The 18,611-nt window shown below is 57.5% G+C and overlaps 1 protein-coding gene across 2 annotated transcripts in view; it reads left to right on the top strand.

Annotated features, from left to right (window-relative positions):
* USP36 (ubiquitin specific peptidase 36) overlaps positions 1–18,611 on the top strand; it is a 39,004-nt gene that overhangs the window by 18,361 nt on the left and 2,032 nt on the right. For both annotated transcript variants that reach the window (XM_080827388.1, XM_080827389.1), the window contains 14 exons: positions 703–770; positions 1,276–1,346; positions 1,825–1,907; positions 2,776–2,887; positions 5,872–6,012; positions 6,494–6,594; positions 7,285–7,423; positions 10,380–11,045; positions 11,699–11,826; positions 13,679–14,254; positions 14,655–14,866; positions 17,005–17,106; positions 17,727–17,842; positions 18,236–18,387. In XM_080827388.1, the coding sequence (XP_080683514.1) occupies positions 703–770; positions 1,276–1,346; positions 1,825–1,907; positions 2,776–2,887; positions 5,872–6,012; positions 6,494–6,594; positions 7,285–7,423; positions 10,380–11,045; positions 11,699–11,826; positions 13,679–14,254; positions 14,655–14,866; positions 17,005–17,106; positions 17,727–17,842; positions 18,236–18,367 (2,647 nt within the window). In that variant the 3' untranslated portion in view covers positions 18,368–18,387. The remainder of the gene's footprint in view (positions 1–702; positions 771–1,275; positions 1,347–1,824; positions 1,908–2,775; positions 2,888–5,871; positions 6,013–6,493; positions 6,595–7,284; positions 7,424–10,379; positions 11,046–11,698; positions 11,827–13,678; positions 14,255–14,654; positions 14,867–17,004; positions 17,107–17,726; positions 17,843–18,235; positions 18,388–18,611) is intronic.

The raw sequence follows: 18,611 nt of genomic DNA, 5'->3' as shown, positions 1-18,611 counted from the left end.
AGCAAGTCCGAGCCAGATTCCGTGGGTCGCAGGCGGATACCAGGAGTAGAGGCTAGAGATAGGGTGGTGTTTGCAGAACCTTCGTCACACGAAGAGCTGTGCGCTGTGGGTGCTCGGCTTCGCGGCTCTGTGGGGCAGCTGAGCAGCAGCCGAGGCCTAGGGCGGCCTCAGATCCTGGCTGGTAAACGGGGCTGGGGGTTTGAGTACAGCCGGCCTGACCCTGGAGCCCACGCCGTGACTGCTCCTGTCCTGCCAAAAGATACAGAGGTGGGGGTTTTGTCCCCGCTCGCTCCTCTGTTCAGATAAGAGGCTCGGGCATATGACACCAGCAAGGAGTGGGGCTGACTGCAGGACTGAGGTGGGGAGCGCTGGGGGCAGGGGGTGGGTTCCAGGTGAGGGGGGCACCGTGTCATTGAGACTCGGTGCACTAGGTACGTTTCTCCGACCTCTCGTTCCCGTGAAGTCGGGGGCGAGGAGCCTGCGGAGAGGGTGAGGATCTTGAACGTCTGAGGTGGTGTTGTGGGGAGTGGGCCGGGCCCATCAGAGCGATGTGGCACGACGGGGGGCCTGCCAAGAGCCAGGGCGGGCGGATCAGACCCGTGCTTGTGTGGTGGGATTTCCCAGGGGCGAGCTGGGCTGGGGATGAAAGGGGCGGGGGGCTGCCTCCTGACTTTCTCTTGAAGGCTGTGGCCTCCTTTCCAGGTTGGATCGTCAAACACAGGCGACTACTTTGGTCCATCAAATTTTTGGAGGCTATCTCAGATCCCGTGGTAAGTGAAGGGGTTTTCTCTACCCCTCCCCTTTGTCGAAGATAAGAACGTGAACCAGGGAAGACTAGGAGTCCGTGGCCAGGTGGAGCCCCTTCCCGGTGGGCAGACCTGGGGTAGCCACAGTGCCCCCAGCCTCCTCTAAAATGCACCCTTGCCCGTGGGCTTGCTGTTCCCAGGAGGAGGTTTGGAGCCGAATGTCCCGCATTGGTAGAAGAGGGTGGCATTATTTTTTATCTGAGTTCCTTAGTTCTTTGTGGATGGCCTTTGCCCTTCAAATGGGGACTCAGAGCTGCCAAGGCCAACGTCAGGGCGGTGATGGAGGCCCGTCACTGGGCTAGGCAGCGAGGCGCTGGGTTTGACAGACATTCCCTTGTGGACTCTGGTTGTCAGTGAGCCCGCTCTCCAAACACTGGGGTTCACGAGGGACTGGCTAAGTCTCGGGACACAGCAGGTGGCGCGCTGGGGGCTCATGCAGCCGCCCCACCGCCGCCGTGTACTGTTGCAGTGAAGTGCTCGGTGTGCAAGAGCGTCTCGGACACGTATGACCCCTACCTGGACGTCGCACTGGAGATCCGGGTACGGACCGCCGTTCCGCCGTGTCGTGTTTGCCCTTGGCGGGGAGGCTGGGGGGGCACGGGGGAGCCAGTGAGGGCGTGTTCCCTGGGCAGATATGGACATACTGCGACTCCTCCTGCCTTAAGATAGGGGTCACCGTTTTTGCGCGTGGATTTCTAGCCTTTTCCCTGTGCACGTTCACACAGGAAGATAAAGTGCAGTTCCGTGTCCCGAGGCACGAGGCACGAGCGCACCACGGGGGCAGGACACAGAGCCGCTCCCATGGGGGCCGCGCGGAGGACAGTCCCCGTCCCGTTCCAGCCCTCTGTGGCTGCAGTCGGGGCAGGGGCCTTGGCACCCCAGGAGCCGGCGGGCCAGTTTGGGTGCAGGCCGCTCGCTGGGATTTGCTGCCTCAGCCTGGAAATGACCTTATGCTCGGCCTGTCCGGAGTCAGCCTCCTCCTCCGGTTGACACGGACCCCTGTGCTCGTCCTCCTCAGCAAGCTGCTAACATCGTGCGCGCTCTGGAACTTTTCGTGAAGCCAGATGTCCTGAGTGGAGAGAACGCCTATATGTGCGCCAAGTAAGTCTCCTTTTGCCCCGGCAAAGCGAGCCCGCTGCCGGGAGCACCGGAGCCCACCTGACCCTCCCGCGGCTGCGCCCCCCCCCTTCTTGGGCCGCCGTCCGGTCCCCGGAGCGGAGCATAGGTCCTGACACAGAAGGCCCGGCGGGCACGGGGCACGGGTGGCCGCGGCGTTGCTCGAGGACGTCCGCGTACGTCGCCCGTGGGCTGCACCAGGAGCGCCCTCGCCGGGGACGTCGGGCCCAGCATGGGAGGCGACCGCATGTGGCCGCGCGCTCCAGCCGCTCTGCCGTCTGCGTCCCGGGGGAGCCGCCTTCGGGGCCTGGGTCTCCTGAGGGCCACGCAGGCTTCCCGTGTGGGTGAACAGCTCATTCGGAAGCTGCGGCCGCTGGAGAATAATTTCCTTAGTTAACGCTTTTCAGATTTATCATCCCGCGCCAAAACACTGCCTCCCCCCCCACCCTGTAATTCGTCTCTCTGTGCCCTAGAGGCTGTGTGCCCTCTTTCGTCCTCACCCCCTCCCTCCGGGGTCGCCCCTGTCACTCCCCGTGCTTTCGCCCGGCCAGCCCCGCACCCGTTGTCCCTGCGGTCTCCCAGGGCTGCTGCCCGTGCGTCGGGCCGAGTGCGCTCTGTGGGGAAGAGCTTCCTTGTTGCTCTGCGCCGTCCTGCTCCCCCCACCCGGGTCCTTGGTTCCCTGCACCGGCTGTCCTTCGCGTAAGTCTCGGGGATTGTGTCTCAGGATGCACAGGGCGCCCGCCTCCGCCGGGGAGCCCCTGTGCCGACAGCAGGTGTCGCCGCTGTGGGCCCGCGTGAGGACGGCGTTCCTCGGAGCACCGGCTGACGCCTTTCCCACGCACCCTCCTCACAGGTGCAAGAAGAAGGTCCCAGCCAGCAAGCGCTTCACCATCCACAGGACGTCCAACGTCTTAACCCTCTCCCTCAAGCGCTTCGCCAACTTCAGCGGGGGGAAGATCACGAAGGTGAGCCTTCGCCGTGGTGTCCAGTCGCCCCAGTGCCGCCCCAGAGCCAGTGCCTGAAAATCTCTGAAGACAGGGCTCAGGACTCTGTGTGTTCGCAGAGTCCCTAACTGGTTGTCACGCACAGTCAAGTTCAAGAACCACTGTCTGTTTTTTTTTTCTTTATTCTAGAGATTTTCTTTATTTGACAGAGAGAGAGCGCACACAAGCAGGGGAGCAGCAGGCAGAGGGAGAGGCAGGCTCACCGAGCAGGGAGCCTGATGCGGGACTCAATCCCAGGACCCTGGGATCATGACCTGAGCCGAAGGCAGACGCTTAACGATGGAGTCCCCCCTAGGTGCCCCAAGAATCACTGTCTTAACTAGGTTCTTTTTCCCAGCCTCTGCATATGCGTGGCATGTTCCCGACACACAAGCTCACGGTTTCCTTAAGAATGAGCACGAACCCTGCACTGTGGGGCTCTCCTCTACCGCGTGCTGTTCCATGGTGAACACAGGTGCAGTTGTGCACTGTGACTTTTTGTGGAAGGTAGAGCCAAAACTTACTTCAGTACAATGGCATTTTATTTATTTTATTTTTTTTAAGTCATTGCTCTACCCCCAGCATGGGGCTTGAACTCACAACCCCGAGATCAAGAGTCGGACACTGCCCCAACTGAGCCCACCAGGTGCCCTGCACAACGGTATTTTGATAGAAGATGCCATATCATAAAAGTGGTTAGAGCTGACTTAGATGGTTTGGGGCAGGGCACTTGTCAGAGCCTCTACTTCCTCACTGGCGGTGGCAGGGGCTTGCTTACATCAGCATTTCCCACGCTGGTTTCTGCAGAATGTTTGTGCCATATGTTTACAAGATACTGTGTTTTGTACGTAAACTGTTCTGTACTTTGAAAACAGTCTATGCTCAGCAGAGTTTGGGAACTGCCAAGCTGAAGTTTGGGCCTTTTTTAATTGCAGGCCTTCTCAGAGCCTTTATTGATAATCGGTATCGTATTTTGAATCTCCAGGAGGGAGCTTTATTGTCAAGAGTTTTTGGTTGTTGTTGTTGTTTTAAGATTTTATTGGAGAGAGAGAGAGCAAGTGAGCATGGACAAGTCGGGGGAGGGGAGGGTGGCAGAGGAAGAAGCAGACTCTCGTCCGAGTGAGGAGCTCAACACAGGGCTCAGTCCCAGGACCCCGGGATCATGACCTGAGCTGAAGTCAGATGCTCAACCGACTGACCCACCCAGGCACCTCCTTGTGAAGAATTTTCTGAATTGTGTGGGGTCCATTCGTTCATTTGTTTTACTGACCGTGAACGTGCTCACATCGTGCCGTGTGTGCAGTGCATCGGGGAGTCCGTGGGACACCGTCAGTGGTCAGTGCGATCGTTGTGGTTTCACCTTGACATCCTCTGGAACTAGTTTTCTGTGGGAACAGTTTGAGAAGCTGATTTTTGGGTCTGATTTTTGGCGTCCTGTATGTGGTGAGGTTACACTGGGGTTCATGATCTTGTATATATTGGCTTTCGAGACTTCGAGTTTGTCACTGGAAGGAGGAAGGTGCGTAGGGTCAATACCACAGATGCCATATGGCCTTAAGGAGCCAGCCTCCACAGTACATACTCTGTGTGTCCGGGTGTGAAGCTGAGAACAGGCAGAGCTGATCAGTGATGACAGAAATCACAGCCGTGGGTATCTGAGACGGGGCCGTTCTGCAGCGCAAGAGGGAGTTTTCTGGGTTGATGTCCGTGTCCTGATGGGATGTGGGTTACTTCATGCAGTAGTCCTCCAGCTGTACGCCTAAGAGCTCTGCAGTTTACGTAAATTATACTATTTATTTATTTGTTTTAAAGATTTTGTTTGATGGGGAGCACAAGCCGGGGGAGCGGCCGGTAGGGGGAGAGGGAGAAGCAGACTCCCCGCTGAGCAGGGAGCCCGATGCGGGGCTTGTTCCCAGGACCCCGAGATCATGACCTGAACTGAAGGCAGACACTTCACTGAGCCACTCAGGCACCCCTAGACTTCATTTTTAAAAAGTCAGAATGTACAGGGTGCCTGGGTGGCTCAGTCAGTGAAGCGTCAGACTCTTGTTTTCAGCTCAGGCTGTGATCTGAGGGTCTTGAGATCAGGCTCTGCATCGGGCTCTGCGCTCAGCAGGGAATGTGCTGAAATTTCTCTCTCCCTCTCCCTTTGTCACTCTTTGCTTGCTCTCTCTCTCAAGAGAATCTTTTCTTTTTAAAGTGTGTGTAGACAGAAATGAAGGTAGATCTCTTACCACTGAAAAATAATATTTGAAAATACTTCCTATGAAAATTGTCAGGTTTGGGTTTTTTGGTTTTTTTTTTAGATTTTATTTATTTATATATTTATCGAGAGCGAGAGAGAGCATGAGGTGGAGAGACTCAGAGGGAGAAGCAGACTCCCTGCTGAGTGGGGAGCCCGAGGCGGAACTCGGTCCTAGAACTTTGGGATCATCACCTGAGCTGAAGGTAGACACTTAATTGAGTCACTCAGGGGCCGGAAAAATTGCCAAATTTAGAAGTAAACTCTGGCATGACCTTTGTCCCGACCCACGCAGCTACAGTTCTGACTTACTGTGACCGTTGGCTCCGTGGACTGAACGCCTTTTTCTCTGAAGACCCAGACCCGGGCATCGCCTCCCTGTTCCTCAGGTGGTGGGGAGGGCCTGAGCTGTTCCTCTCACCTTACCCGTGGGGCCCGCACGGGGCGACAGTGGCCGTGGGTGCGGAGCAGGGAAAGGAGCAGGTCGTGTGGCTCTTCACGGGACGATAAAATAGGGTTTCATGTCGGTTGGCTGGCTGGTTGCCTCCTGTTCTTTAACCCTTGACCAGGGGGCTTCTTAGTACAGCGTTGCCACAGGCCCGGTTGCCCCCGGATTATCCAAGACCAGCCAAGGAGTCGTGCATTTTATGTGGCTGGAGCGGGTGAATTGACCCTTTTCCCCACGGATGAATTTTCATTGCCTTATCCTTGGCTTTCCCTACAGGATGTGGGCTATCCGGAGTTCCTGAACATCCGTCCCTATATGTCCCAAAGCAGTGGAGAGCCTGTCATGTACGGGCTGTATGCGGTCCTGGTCCACTCGGGCTACAGCTGCCACGCCGGCCACTACTACTGCTACGTGAAGGTCAGCGGCCCCACGTGCGGGTGGTTCCTGTTGGTGCAGTTCCAAATGTGGCCTCAGTGTCGTTGTGTGCGGGGCCTGTTGTCGCATCAGGGAAAGGAGGGCAAGGATGTCTTTCAAGCCCATGCCACCAGGAGCTGTAGTGTCCCTGTCCTCGGATGGGACGCCAGAGAGGGCTGCTTCTGGGGCCCGATGCTGGAGCCCGGGGATATCGGTGGGAGATGCTGGGCCACATAGACCTGAAATGCCCTTCAAGGGGAAAGCTCACACCTGTTGGGGCACCAGGAAGGGACGGGTTCAAAGCGCACTTCACGGTCCCATTCAGAGCCGGATGAGCGTGAGACGTTTTATTGCTCACTCATCAGCACGTGGAGAGATGTGGCATTTCTCCGCAGATTTTTTATTTCTTCCTTTAAAAACTCAGGATTATGGGATGCATGCTGATCGTCCCATTTTTTTTCTCCTGCGCCCTGTGCTGCTGCAGGCAAGTAACGGACAGTGGTACCAGATGAACGATTCCTTGGTGCATTCCAGCAACATCAAGGTGGTTCTGAACCAGCAGGCCTATGTGCTCTTCTATCTGCGGTGAGTGACGCCTGCCCTCGGCCCGTGAGCGCTTGCCCTCTGCTCTCCCCGGCCTGCTGCTATGCGGGCGCAGTGGAGACGCGGGAGGGGAACGGGCGGCTCTCGTCCTGGTCACATCTGGGGGGTGATGGGAGTGTCCCCGGGGAAGTGCTCTTCTGGACCACGCCAGCCCGGCTGAGCGACAGCCAGTGCCTCCGGGAAGGTCAGCAGGACTCCCTCGGCCTGCTCCACGCGGAGCTGACGTGGAATAGAGATGGGAAGGCCACCTCTTTCTGCTGTTGCCACAAACGAGATGCATTGTGTGTGGATGGCACCGATGCGCTCGCCTCTGTGGCCATGAGGGTCGCGGCCGGGTACCTTCCCTCGGGGCCGGTTGTCAGCGACCTGGAGGTTGGAGGACACGGAGGCTGGAGGCCTTTTTTGCTGCTTTGTAGCTGTTTTGCTAAATTTGGGCCCAGCGACTGAGGGTTCCCTGGCTTTCTGGTAAAGCGAGAATCTCGTCTCAGAGGACCTTCAGCTGTGTGGGGCTCTGTTTACACTGAGCCCATCTCCGAGGCTCCGTGACATGCCCGCGCTGTTGCCAGGGCGGCGTGGGAATTCGGAGCAGCTCGCCCGGGGAGTCGGGCTTCCCTGGGGACACCTCTGTGGCTTCCGTAAGAGATCTCCGACTCCTGTTTCTTCCTTTGACAGAATTCCAGGCTCAAAGAAGAGTCCCGATGGCTCCCTCCCCAGGACTGTCTCCTCCCTTCCCGGCCGTCCAGGTGTGGTTCCCGACCACTTGAAGAAGAACGTTGGCGATGGGAGTGTTGGCTCCCCGCTGGCTGGAAAGGTACATGTTTCAAAAGATCCGTGTTTATGCAGCGGACCTTCCTGTCTGTGCCTGTCAGGGGACCGTGGGGCCCCCAGAGCTCTTCATGCTCGGGTACTCAGCCCAACGGAAGGAAAGCTCAGTGTATCCTGTTTTATTCCACGTTCTCTCTCAAATTGGTCAGGAGCTGACATCAGGGACGGGGAGGGCAGCGGGAGGAGCCACAGTGATGAGAAAACCTGGCCAGTGAGCAGACCAGACGGTGGCTCGACGTGCCCCTGTCCCGGGCCAGCTGCCATGCTCACTCGACCTGAAGCATCTGGGAAGAAGTGTTTTTTATCCTCACAATTCAGTATTGAAAATGTGGGAAGTCCCTAGCAGCGTTCATTTCCTGCTTTTGATGATTACGCTGCGAGTGTGTTAAGAAAACATCCTTATTCTTAGGACGTACACGGACGTACGTAGGAGTAAAGGGACATTGTGTCTAAAATACATTCAGATGGTTTGGAAGAGAAACGTCACACATACGTGTGTAGACACGTGGAGTGAGTGAGCAAGAAAGCCAGTGTGGTAAAAGGTTAACAGTTGGGAAATATCCTCGTTTTCAAGTTGGGTTTGTTGAAAGTTGTTTTTGTGTGTATTTGAATTTTTCTACTACAAATCAGTTTTATTAGCAAAGTAGTGAGTGGTTTCCTTACTACAACACAGTTCTTATAACTCAAAAACAGATTGGTCCTCTCCGCTATCTGTGTCTGATTCTTTCCTTTCAGTGTGAAGGTCAGATCCTAACGCCAGCCACAGGGCCTTTGTGGTCCACAGGGCGTTAGTCCTTATGCAAATCCCACATTTCCCTTCCAGTGCGAGAGAAATAGAGGCATTGGGATTGAGTGTGGTGAGGAAAAGCCATGGCGTGATGGCCAAGGGGGTTGTCACTGTGGCCCAGACTGGGAGTCGGTACCATGTGGCCATGCCACTGGCCACGCACGTTTACATTGTGAAGATAATGTGCCACACAACACTGTATTCGCACAAAAGCCATTTTACTTTATTTTATTTTACTTTTTTTTAAAGGTTTTATTTACTTATTTGGCAGACAGAGGTCACAAGTAGGCAGAGAGAGAGGAGGAAGCAGGGTCCCTGCTAAGCAGAGAGCCCGATGCGGGGCTCGATCCCAGAACCCTGGGATTGTGACCTGAGCCGAAGGCAGAGGCTTTAACCCACTGAGCCACCCAGGTGCCCAAAAGCCATTTTACTTTAAATGACATAGTGTAAGTTCCTTAAAGTTAAATGTTTGTGTGACAATAAGGTCTTAATAGTGCAGCAGAAAGACATGGTCTTTTTTTTTTTTTTTTTTTGGCTAAAGTTTTTATTTATATATTTGAGAAAGAGCACAAGCAGGAGGAGCTGCGGGCAGAGGGAGAGAGAGAAGCAGGCTCCCAGCCAAACAGGGAGCCTGACATGGGGCTGGATCCCAGGACGCTGGGATCATGACCTGAGCCGGATGCAGACACTAACTGACTGAGCCACCCAGGCGCCCCAAGACGTGTTCTCTTTAGAAAGAATGTAAGTAAGGATAAGTTATTTTTAAAAATTAGAGGAAAAAAAAGAGACGAAACTCGGAGGAAAGTAGAAGTGAATTCTCAGTAAACGTCCAGAAGAGAGAAAACTGTAGGACAGACAATGTAGAAAAACGAGAAAGGAACTGGATAAATGAAAATTTGAATTTTTGTACATGATATATTAGAAATAAAAAAAAAAATCTTCTAAAAATATTTGCAGCAAGTCCAACAAAAGGTTCCTGTTCGGGGCGCCTGGGTGGCTCAGTGGATTAAGCCGCTGCCTTCGGCTCAGGGCATGATCTCAAGGGTCCTGAGATCGAGCCCCGCATCTGCCTCAGCATCCCTGCTGAGCAGAGAGCCTGCTTCCCCCTCTCTCTCTGCCTGACTCTCTGCCTACTTGTGATCTCTCTCTCTCTGTCAAGTAAATAAATAAAATCTTAAAAAAAAAAAAAAAGGTTCCTGTTCCTAGCACGTAAAGGACTAGTTCGGATGAACTCAGATGACAGGGTGCGAGGGTTGGTGCACCAAGAGCCGGCTGTGGCATCGACTTAGCAGAAATTTTGGAGAAGAGCTCCCTCCCCATCCCCGGGGAGAGGACAGCAGATGCCCTGCTCGGGGAGTGCCGGCCCCAAGGCGCCGTAGCCTAGTGACCACTCCCAGGAAACGAGCAGGAAATTTCCAAAGTAGGGGAAAAGCTTTAGTCTCTCGGTGGTCAGTTCAACCAGATGTTCGGCAACCAAGTGGTTGTTAAGCTCTGATTCTGGGAGACCCTGCACTAGGCGGGAGGTGGGGGTGGGGAGCAGCACAGACCCGGGCCGTGGGGAGCATTTCAACAGAGCCAGGACTCAGAGCCGGGTGAGCGAGGACGGAGCGTTGTTCGTTTCCGCAGCAGCTGGAGACAGGCCAGGTCGAGATGTCATGTGGCAAGGTGGGTTCCGGTCAGACATTAATGACCTTCCCCGGGAGCACGTGGGAAGCTGCTCTGGGGAGCGCAGAGGTGGAATTGGGCGCACCTGTGCGGGCCAGAGCCGCGCCAGAGCCGCTCCGGAGAGCAGGGCCGTTCCAGAGCAGAAGGTGCCGGCGAGCCCGTCAGTGCTCATGTTTGTGCAGTAGGTGGGACTCTGGTGCTTTTATTTTTTTCCTTTATACTTTTTTGTGTTTCTTCGCTCCTGACAAGAAACATCCTGCTCTCAGTAAAGGGGCCCATACAGATGCGCGCCCCGCGTGCACGGCTCGCAGGATACCAGAAGCGCCCAACGCGGCCGCAGAGCCTTTACCGGGCGTCCCTGTAGATGATCTGCCTTGGGCTCTTGGTGGGGACCCCGCCCGCCGCACAGGCTGCTCCAACCTCGTCGGGGAGCCGCCGGCCCATGCTCCCTCCAGGGTGTGATCGTGTCCTCTGCTCTGCTCTCCTCCAGCGACCGGACTCGCTGCCAACGAAGAAGCCGCCGGCCCCCGAGGAGGTTGGTGTGCCCGTTTCCAGAAACGGTTCCGTGTCGAGTCTCAAGTCTCAGAATGGATACGTTCCTCCGAAGCTGTCCGTGGGGGCCCCTTCCCCCCGACTCTCCAAAACACCCCCCCCCACACCAACCTCTCTGGATGAGGCTGGAAAGAAAGTCAAGAAACCGACTCCCCTGCGGCCCCTCTCCCCGTCACGCAAAGCTTCTCAGGGGTTCCACGGGACCAGCAGCGGGAACGGCAGCAGGAGCGAGCGCCCCAGGCAGGGCTCCTGGGACGGCAGGGCCGCCGCCCTCTCTACCTCACCGAGGCTCCCGGCCGGAGTGACTGCCAACGGGCACGGGCCCAAGGCGGGCGGTGAGAGCCGTGAGCTCCACGGGAGGGGCTCCTGCAGCTCCAGCCCGGGCCGCTGTGCCAACAGCGACCCCACCAAGGGCCCCCAAGCGCCCGAGAGCGGAGCTACCCGCTTGGGGGATTCTCAGGGAACACAGTCCAGAGCGCTGCCAGATGGAGACGACTCCAAAGTGGTGAAGCCCAAGTCCCCCGCCCTGAGCAGCACCGCCACCGAGGCCGCAAACATCATGTCTCCTCCACCGGCCAAAAAACTGGCCCTTTCTGCCAAGAAGGTGGGTGTGTGGGAGCCTGCCCGCCGGAAGTGTGTCTCTAGGGCCCACAGAGCAGGTTTGGTTTCAGTCTGGGCAGGGGGGTGAATCGTGTCCGGGCCCTTGGCCGCCCCCGATCAGAGGAACGGAGGTGGTCTAGGCATTTGCAGATTACACAGGGCTGTCCGGGGGCCAAGGCGGGGCTTTGGGGGGATCCTGATGTGATCCACACGCCGGATGGCTGCTGGGGGTTGGGGAGAGGCGGCAGGTCCCCGTATTTGTCCGTAGACAGAATCTCCTAGAGGAGCCTCAAGGGAAGGACGGGGCAGGTGCAGTGGGCTTGGCAGGGAACCTGGGCGCGGGGGCGTACGGGCCACGGGCTGGCTGGCACCTGTGTGTGCGGCGTGAAGCTCGATGATTTAATTGTGCTGAGATTTTTGTTTAAATTTCCTTCCTTTTTTCCTTTTTGTTTCTAACCAAAAACACTTCTGATTCTTCTTCTACCATTCCCCTCCCCCACCTCCCCCCTTTTTTCCTCCTTCTGTCCCCTCATCATCCTTTCGGGCTCTTTCATTTTTATTTTTTGTTTTTATTTATTTGTTTATTTTTATTTTCCCTCTCCGCTCACGGCGACCTCTTTTAGACCACCAAGTTTTTATTTATGTCGATAACTGCAGGCCAGCACCCTGCGGAGGGCAGCCGGCAATGACCTCCGTCCGCCCCTCTCTCCACTGTCCGACCTCACCTACCCCAGGAAAACCACTCACCCCGTCGCCGCCGCCTCCTGGCCCGTCTGTGCAATCAGGTGAGCCGTGGGCGCAGGCCCCCGGGCCGGCCGCTCCCCCCTGTGCTTAGCGTGCGCTTGGCTGGTGAGGACGCACATGGTCTCCGGCCTTGCAGGATGGACAGTGGTGCGTCGCTGGACAGGTACAGGGCGGGTTCTGCACCGACTCCTTCCTGTTTCCTCTCTCCCCATCGGGCAGAGGAGCTCCGGCCCATCGGAGGCAGCCTGCTCTCTGCGGTCCTGGTCTTTTCACTTTTGTCTTCATTTTCTATCCACCAGCCGGGTCCCTATGGGGATGCGGTTGTGCCCTGGAGTCCCTCCCCAGCCTCGTGACGGGACTCCGGAGTAGAAGGGGAGGGCAGGAGTCCCAGAAGGACCCTGCGTGAACCCAGAGTCCTGTGCCCCGCTGAGAGCTGTCTTCTTGCTGCCGGTATCACTGTGTATCTCTCACCGGCACTCCCCGGTCTCCCCTCTGCCTCCCTGTGGGGGCTCCCCCAACTATCCCCTCACACTGGCTTGCAGAGCATTGGGCGGGCGTCCAGAGCAGGGAGCAGTGGTTCTCCGGAAGCTGTGTTCAGGCTCCGACAGACGCACCACCTGTCCTGTCACACTCGGGGGTGCTTGTATTCCTCAGGGTGTCGACTAGCCGACAGCTGAGTTACTGACACCTGTTTGCCCAGGGGCCGCCGCGGGAGGCTCTGGCAGCTGCGGAGGGAGGGAGGGAGGAAGCTGGGTGAGGCTGGGAGGTGGTTTGGGTGGTTTGCTGTTTGCCTTGGGCGCTGATGGGTCCTCCCCACCATCCGGCCACCATGGGCTGGTGCTGCCTGCTGCACGCCCCCATCACCCGGCCTCTCCCGCCCGCACACTCACCCTGGACCCAGCACGGTGTTTTTATACGTGGTAGGTCCTTAAGTGTGTGAGATATTTACTGTGGGTTTTTTTTTTTTTTTCCTTTTTCAACATACAGTCTTTTTTTCAAGCTTCCCAGAAAAGAGTAAATGGAATAGTGCAGTTTGTCTCGGCGTCTATCCTAGCTGAGGTCACGACAGTCCTGTTTGATTCCATAACCCTTTGAGGTCAGCGTTACTGTCACTCGGTTATGTATGAGAAGCATGAGGCCTAGAGCAGAAAGTTAACTCTTGCAAGGGCATATCTGCCGAGAGGCGGGTCAAAGAGCCTAACCTGATGGAGCGCCCCGTCCCACCCTGCCTTGTCTCACGGTGTGATGGGCTGTAGAGTCCGTTTCCCCGATTTTCTGGAGCCCCTGAATTAGAGGGGAGTCCGAGTGCATAGTATATAGGCCCGTGCTGGCCCCTTTTACGAGGCTAGCATCACGGGCATGAACACCTTGAGGCTTGTGGGTGAACTTAAAGAAGTTTCTTCTAACCGTTGTGCCAGAAATAAAAAACATGAGGGGCGCCTGGGTGGCGGTTCAGTGGCCGACTCTTGATTTCAGCTTAGATCGTGATCTCAGGGTTGTGAGATGAGTCCTGCCTCGGGCTCCGAGCTCAACAGGGACTAGAGGATTCTCTCTGCTTCTCCCCGTGCCCCTCCCCCGCACCCTTGCTTGCTCTCTCCCTCGCTCTCTCTAAAATAAATAAATCTTTTAAAAAAGAAACTCAGTAACACAGGTTTGGAAAAATACTTTGAACTACTTGGTGACAGGAAACTAAGGGGTTCTGATTTTTATTGACTTTGATTTTCAGTAAAGTAGAATTTAACTTTTCTTTCTTTTCTAAGTTGGTGTAATTTATGTGTCTCTGAGATTCCCGCGGTGAGGAAGGACCGTTGGACATCCTCATCTGGACGGGCAGGGGCTGTGGGTGGGCAGGAGGGGCCTGCCTGTGCGTCAGAGCAGTGTGTCCCCCCACAGGGCGCTTTCACCTCCCAGACCGTCCAGCCACCTGAAGCTCCCCGTCGGTCCCCACTCCATGTCACTGTCCGGTAGCCCCCGACCTCTCGGGACGTCAGACCCACAGAGCTGCTCCTCCGCCTCTGCTCCCCCACCTCAGGCCAATGGGGGCCTCCAGGCCCCTCCACACCAGCTGCCAGAGGCCAGCAAGTCCCCCCAGGGCCTCTGTAAGAAGAGGAAAAGGAACCGCAGGGGGGAGAGCCAGGGGCAGGGCTCAGAGTCGTGCCCGGCGGCGGCGGCGGCCTCTCCGGGGAAGAGGAGAAGGAGGAAGAGGAAGCGCACGGAGGCCCTGGATGCCTCCCCCCTGCAGGAGGGGCAGACGCAGAGGCAGCCCCGGAACGTTGAGCGCGGGAAGGAGGCCCGGGCAGAGGTGCCCACGGACAGACTAGAGGACGAGGGCGGACGGCTACGGGACAACGGCCGGCAAGTGGGAAGCGGGACCGACGGCCACCCCGTGAGCAACAAGAAGAGGAGACGACAGGGCGCGGAGGGCCTTGGTGCGGAAGATGGCCTCCAGCGGGACCCGCCGTGGCACAGGTGAGCCCGGGAGCCAGGTGGCCCCGCGTCTGTCCCAGGTGGGCGGTATGGAGGCCCAGCGTGCTGGCCAGGCTTCCTGGACAGGCACGTGATCGTGGTGCAGCATGTTATGTGCCCCCGGATCGGCAGGTGCTGCGGCCGCGTCCTCTGGCCTGGAGGACTCGCCTAGGTCCGGTGCAGTTGTGGGGCAGTTGTGGGGTTCTCTCGCTGACGTCTCTTAGGCTTCATGGTGGCCCCGGGACCACGGGCGTGCTTTGTCCTGCTCGCGTCTGCAGGGTGCACTCGGGGTGGCTCTTCTGTGTGGGTGAGGCCCGTGCCAGTTGGGAGTTCCAGGGTAGCGACCTGAACCCCCACTCACCCTCAGTTTGCCCGGAACTGACTGTTGACTCTGACCTCCCAGGAGCTGCTCTCCCTCGGACGTCATCGAGCTAGAGGCCATTGCGGCGTCTCCAAGGAAAAAGAAAAAGAAAAAAAGACAGCAGGAGTCATGGCAGGAAGTAGAAGAGAATGAGCATCCTAAAGCCTGCAGGGGCGAGAGGCAGAGGGACTCTGCTCTCCCTGGTAGCCCGCCCTCCCCACCTCTGAATGGCAGGCGTCCCAGGGATGGAGCTGGTATGCACCTGTGAGGAGCAGGGGTGGGGGGGCACCCGGGGGGACACCTGTGCCCGGCCCTGCCGCACGGCTAGAGTAGGTGTAGTGCAGGGGAAGGGCCGGAAAGACCTCTTACCTCTGCCCTGTGTCTGTCCCCTTGGGCAGTCTGTGTGCCCTGTGGGTCACAGCTCCTCATCCGGTGAGGCAGTCAGCCGAGACCACTCCGAGAGAAAACCTAGGAGATGCTTAAACTTCAAATGTTCTGAGAACATAGTGTTTCTTCTGATTCAACACGCTTCTGCCTAAACTTTCCTGTTTGGAGGAGTCCTGGGCCATCCAGCCTGGAGTTTTTCCTGTGATTCTTGAACTTGAAAGGCTGGGTTCAGAAATTAACCATCCACTGCCTGTTTTAATAGATAGGGCTTTTTTTTTTTTTTTAAGATTGTATTTATTTGATTTTGGCTAAGATCAAGTGTATGATTGTATTTATTTGCAAGAGCGCGGCAGAGGGAGAGGGCCCCGCTGAGCAGGGAGCCCGATGCGGGGCTCCATCCCAGGACCCTGGGATCACGACCTGAGCCGGCTGAGCCACCCCAGTGCCGCAAGTTGGGCCTTTCTTTTTTTTTTTTTTTTTTTTTTTTAATTTTTTTTTTTTTTTTAAGTTGGGCCTTTCTAAAGACAGCATGTGGCCTCTTGCTGTTGGGGTTTGCAGTGCTTGGGCTGTTCCCCAGGCCTTGGGTGCCCATGGCCGAGTGACTTCTCCTGGTTGTTTCCTCCAGGGCTGACCAGGCTCAGCTGGGCTCCCCTGATACAGTGTCCGTTAAGCGAAGGGGAGAGGCGCTCGCCCCTGCTTGGGCAGGGACCCGGTGTGGCCGCGCTGCTGCCAGGTCTGCTCCACGGCCTGGGGGCCGGCTGTGTCAGCGCATGTGCGGGCGACAGGCTGCTGGGGATGGTGTGTGTTTGTCGGACTCCTGATAGATGAGCCTGTGACTAAATATTAATCCCATGACAAGGGGCGCCCCAGGGGGCGCAGTCAGTTACGCGTCCAGCTCTTGGGTTCGGCTCAGGCCATGATCTCAGGGTCCTGGGATCAGGCCCCACGTCGGGCTCCAGGCTCTGCATGGAGTCTGCCTGGGACTCACTCTCTCCCTCTCCCTCCGCCGGTCCCGCTGGTGCGCGCTCTCTCTCTCTCTCTCAAGTAAATCTTAAAAAAAAAAAAAAAAGAAATCCCATGACGAAACGCTACCACTGGGCAACGAGGAACGTGGCCGGTCTTGGAAGACAGGCTGTTCAAAGGTGGCGCCAGAGCAGGCCGGCGGCGGGCATGAGCCGCCGGCGCTCGCTTCGTTAGCCACCGACCATGTGGGGGTGCTGCCTGGGCCTCAGGGCCCGCCGCCCGGTGCAGGTGCTCAGGCTGCGGGGGCCCAGCCTCTCCTCTGTTTGCTCTCCGTCCTGACTAGCGGAAGAGTTGGCTCCGCGGGGAAGGGCATTTCCAGCCCAGACACGGAGAGAGCGTTGCGGGCGGCCCTGTATGACCACCCGGCTGCGCTGTGCTATGGAGCGCGGGGCGAGGGGCTGGAGAGGGCAGCAGGGACTGGTGGTGGGGCATCGCACTAGACACTAGACTGGTTGTGGGGCATCGCACTGGACACTGGGCATGAAGGTCATGGGGTCATTGATACATTGGAGGCATGGAGAGCAAGGTCAGGTTCGTGCTGAGGGAGGGGAGCCTGTTATAGCAGCTGTAGGTGGTTAGCGGGGACCAGACAGGGCCCAGGACCAGACAGATGTCATTTCTGGAAATTGAGGTGGGTGGTCTCTGCTGTCAGCATCCAGCCGTCCGTGGTGACCAGGCTCTTCCAGGACGCGGCTGGGAGACAGCCTCCCTGGAAGCTGTGGTGACAACAGCACGTTGTCATTTCCTCCAGTTCCCGCCACTTTTTTTCTGGCCACTTCCCTGTGGGAGGGGCGGGATCCCCCTGGAGCTCATTCTCGTTCTTCCTGCACCAGATCGAGGGCTCACACTGCTGGTTGCGGGTTTTCAGTCTTGGGGGGGCGGGTTAGGCTCTTCCGAGAGCTGATTTGGACGGTAGCCCCCCTTGAGAGGTAATCGAGGGCCCCGTCAGAGGCGTGTGGACCTAAATGTTCTCTGGTTGCAGGGCAGGCCCCAGCTCCCCTTGCGTCCTGGGGCAGAGAGCGGGAGTCCGACGTGCTCCGGGAGCTGCTCAAGTATTCGTCTGATAAAGCTTACGGGAGGAAAGGTACTGCTTTCAAGAATGGACTTCTGTGCTACGGTTCACTCATGGGGCCGCACAGAGGTCGGGAATGGACCCGTTGTGTCGTGGTCCTGGGGTAGGGGGTCACCGGGCTTTAGGGACGGGGAGAGGAACGTCAGCCAAGAACCTCCCTGAGCTGTGGCCGTTGCACAAAGTGCAGAACCAGGCCCTGCGGGTGGTTTTGCCGTGGAAGGTCCAGAATGCCACCTCCTGGGGGTGTGGGCGGGGGCGAGGAGAGCAGGCCCGAGCCTCTGGGTGGCGCGGGCCGGCGTGGGAACGGAGTGGATGGGAATCGCCCAGCTCCGGTGCTGTATGTCCTTCGTCTTGGGGGAACGTGAGACCTCTGTCTCCGATGAGAGCACGGGTTTGAAAGGAGCTTAACTGGGGGCCAGTGGTGCAGAGTGGACAGCGTGTGTGCTTAAGGGACAGACCACTATCCTGCACGCGGAGACCGCCCTGCCCTCCCTCATCCTCCTCTGCGTGGTCCATTTCACCGAAAGGTGCCCCTCGACCAAGCTGAATGTATCAGGCGTAGGCCAGCCTGGGTCGTAAACGTTCTGGAAGCGAGTGCACAAAGGTGCTGACACTCGGTGTCTGCTTTGCAGTGTTGACGTGGGGCGGCGAGGTGTCGGCTGTCAGTCAGGATGCCATTCAGGACAGCAGATGGGCCCGCACGGCCACGGTCATCGATGACTGGGACGAAGAGTTCGATCGAGGGAAGGTACGGGCTGTGCTTGGAGCTGGCGTGACGTGGCACTCGCAGCGGTCCCACGGAGGGCCGGGCAGGGAGGACTTGACCCTTTGGGGCCGTTTGAAGTGGCGACACTGTAAAGTGGTCAGGGACCACAGGAGGCAGGCTGCTGGCTCAGGTGCCAGTCTGGCCACTGTGAACGTTGTGTGGCCGTGGACGAGGCATCTGTCCTGGTGGCTTTGCTCCTTCGTCAGCAGGGTGGGGACAGCGGGGACACCTCCCTCAGGCCACACGAGAGTAAGCCGGTTGGTTCTGTAGCACATTGAGAATCGTGTCCCCCACCTAAGAAGCCTTCACAAGGAGGCGCGGGCACCAGGGGAGAGTCCTCTTTGGCAATGGTGACGCCTGGGGTTTTTTAAATAGGAAAAGAAACTGAAGAAGTTCAAAAGAGAGAAGAAAAGAACCTACAATGCCTTCCAGAAACTTCAGAGTAGACGGAACTTTTGGTCTGTGACTCATCCAGCTAAGGCCACCAGCCTCAGCTACCGCCGCTGACTTTGCTGCTGTCGAGATGGGTTAGTGCGGGGGGGGGAGGGGGTGTTAGCGTGCGCGTGTGTGTTGATGGGGGGGTCCGGGGTGTGTGTGTGTGTGTGTGTGTGTGTGTGTTAGCGTGTGGCATGTGTGCTGAGGTGTACGTTAGTGTGTGGCCCGTGTGGTGAGGTGTGAGCGTGGCGCGCGTGCGCTGAGGTGCACGTTGGCATGGGCGTGTGCGTCTGGCGCACGCGGGTGTGTGCGGTGT

The sequence above is a fragment of the Martes martes genome (genome assembly GCF_963455335.1).
Source record: "Martes martes genome assembly, chromosome: 16".
Lineage (NCBI taxonomy): Eukaryota > Metazoa > Chordata > Mammalia > Carnivora > Mustelidae > Martes > Martes martes.
The sequence above is the reverse complement of the archived record's forward strand: the minus strand, read 5'-3'. Positions and strand labels throughout refer to the sequence as shown.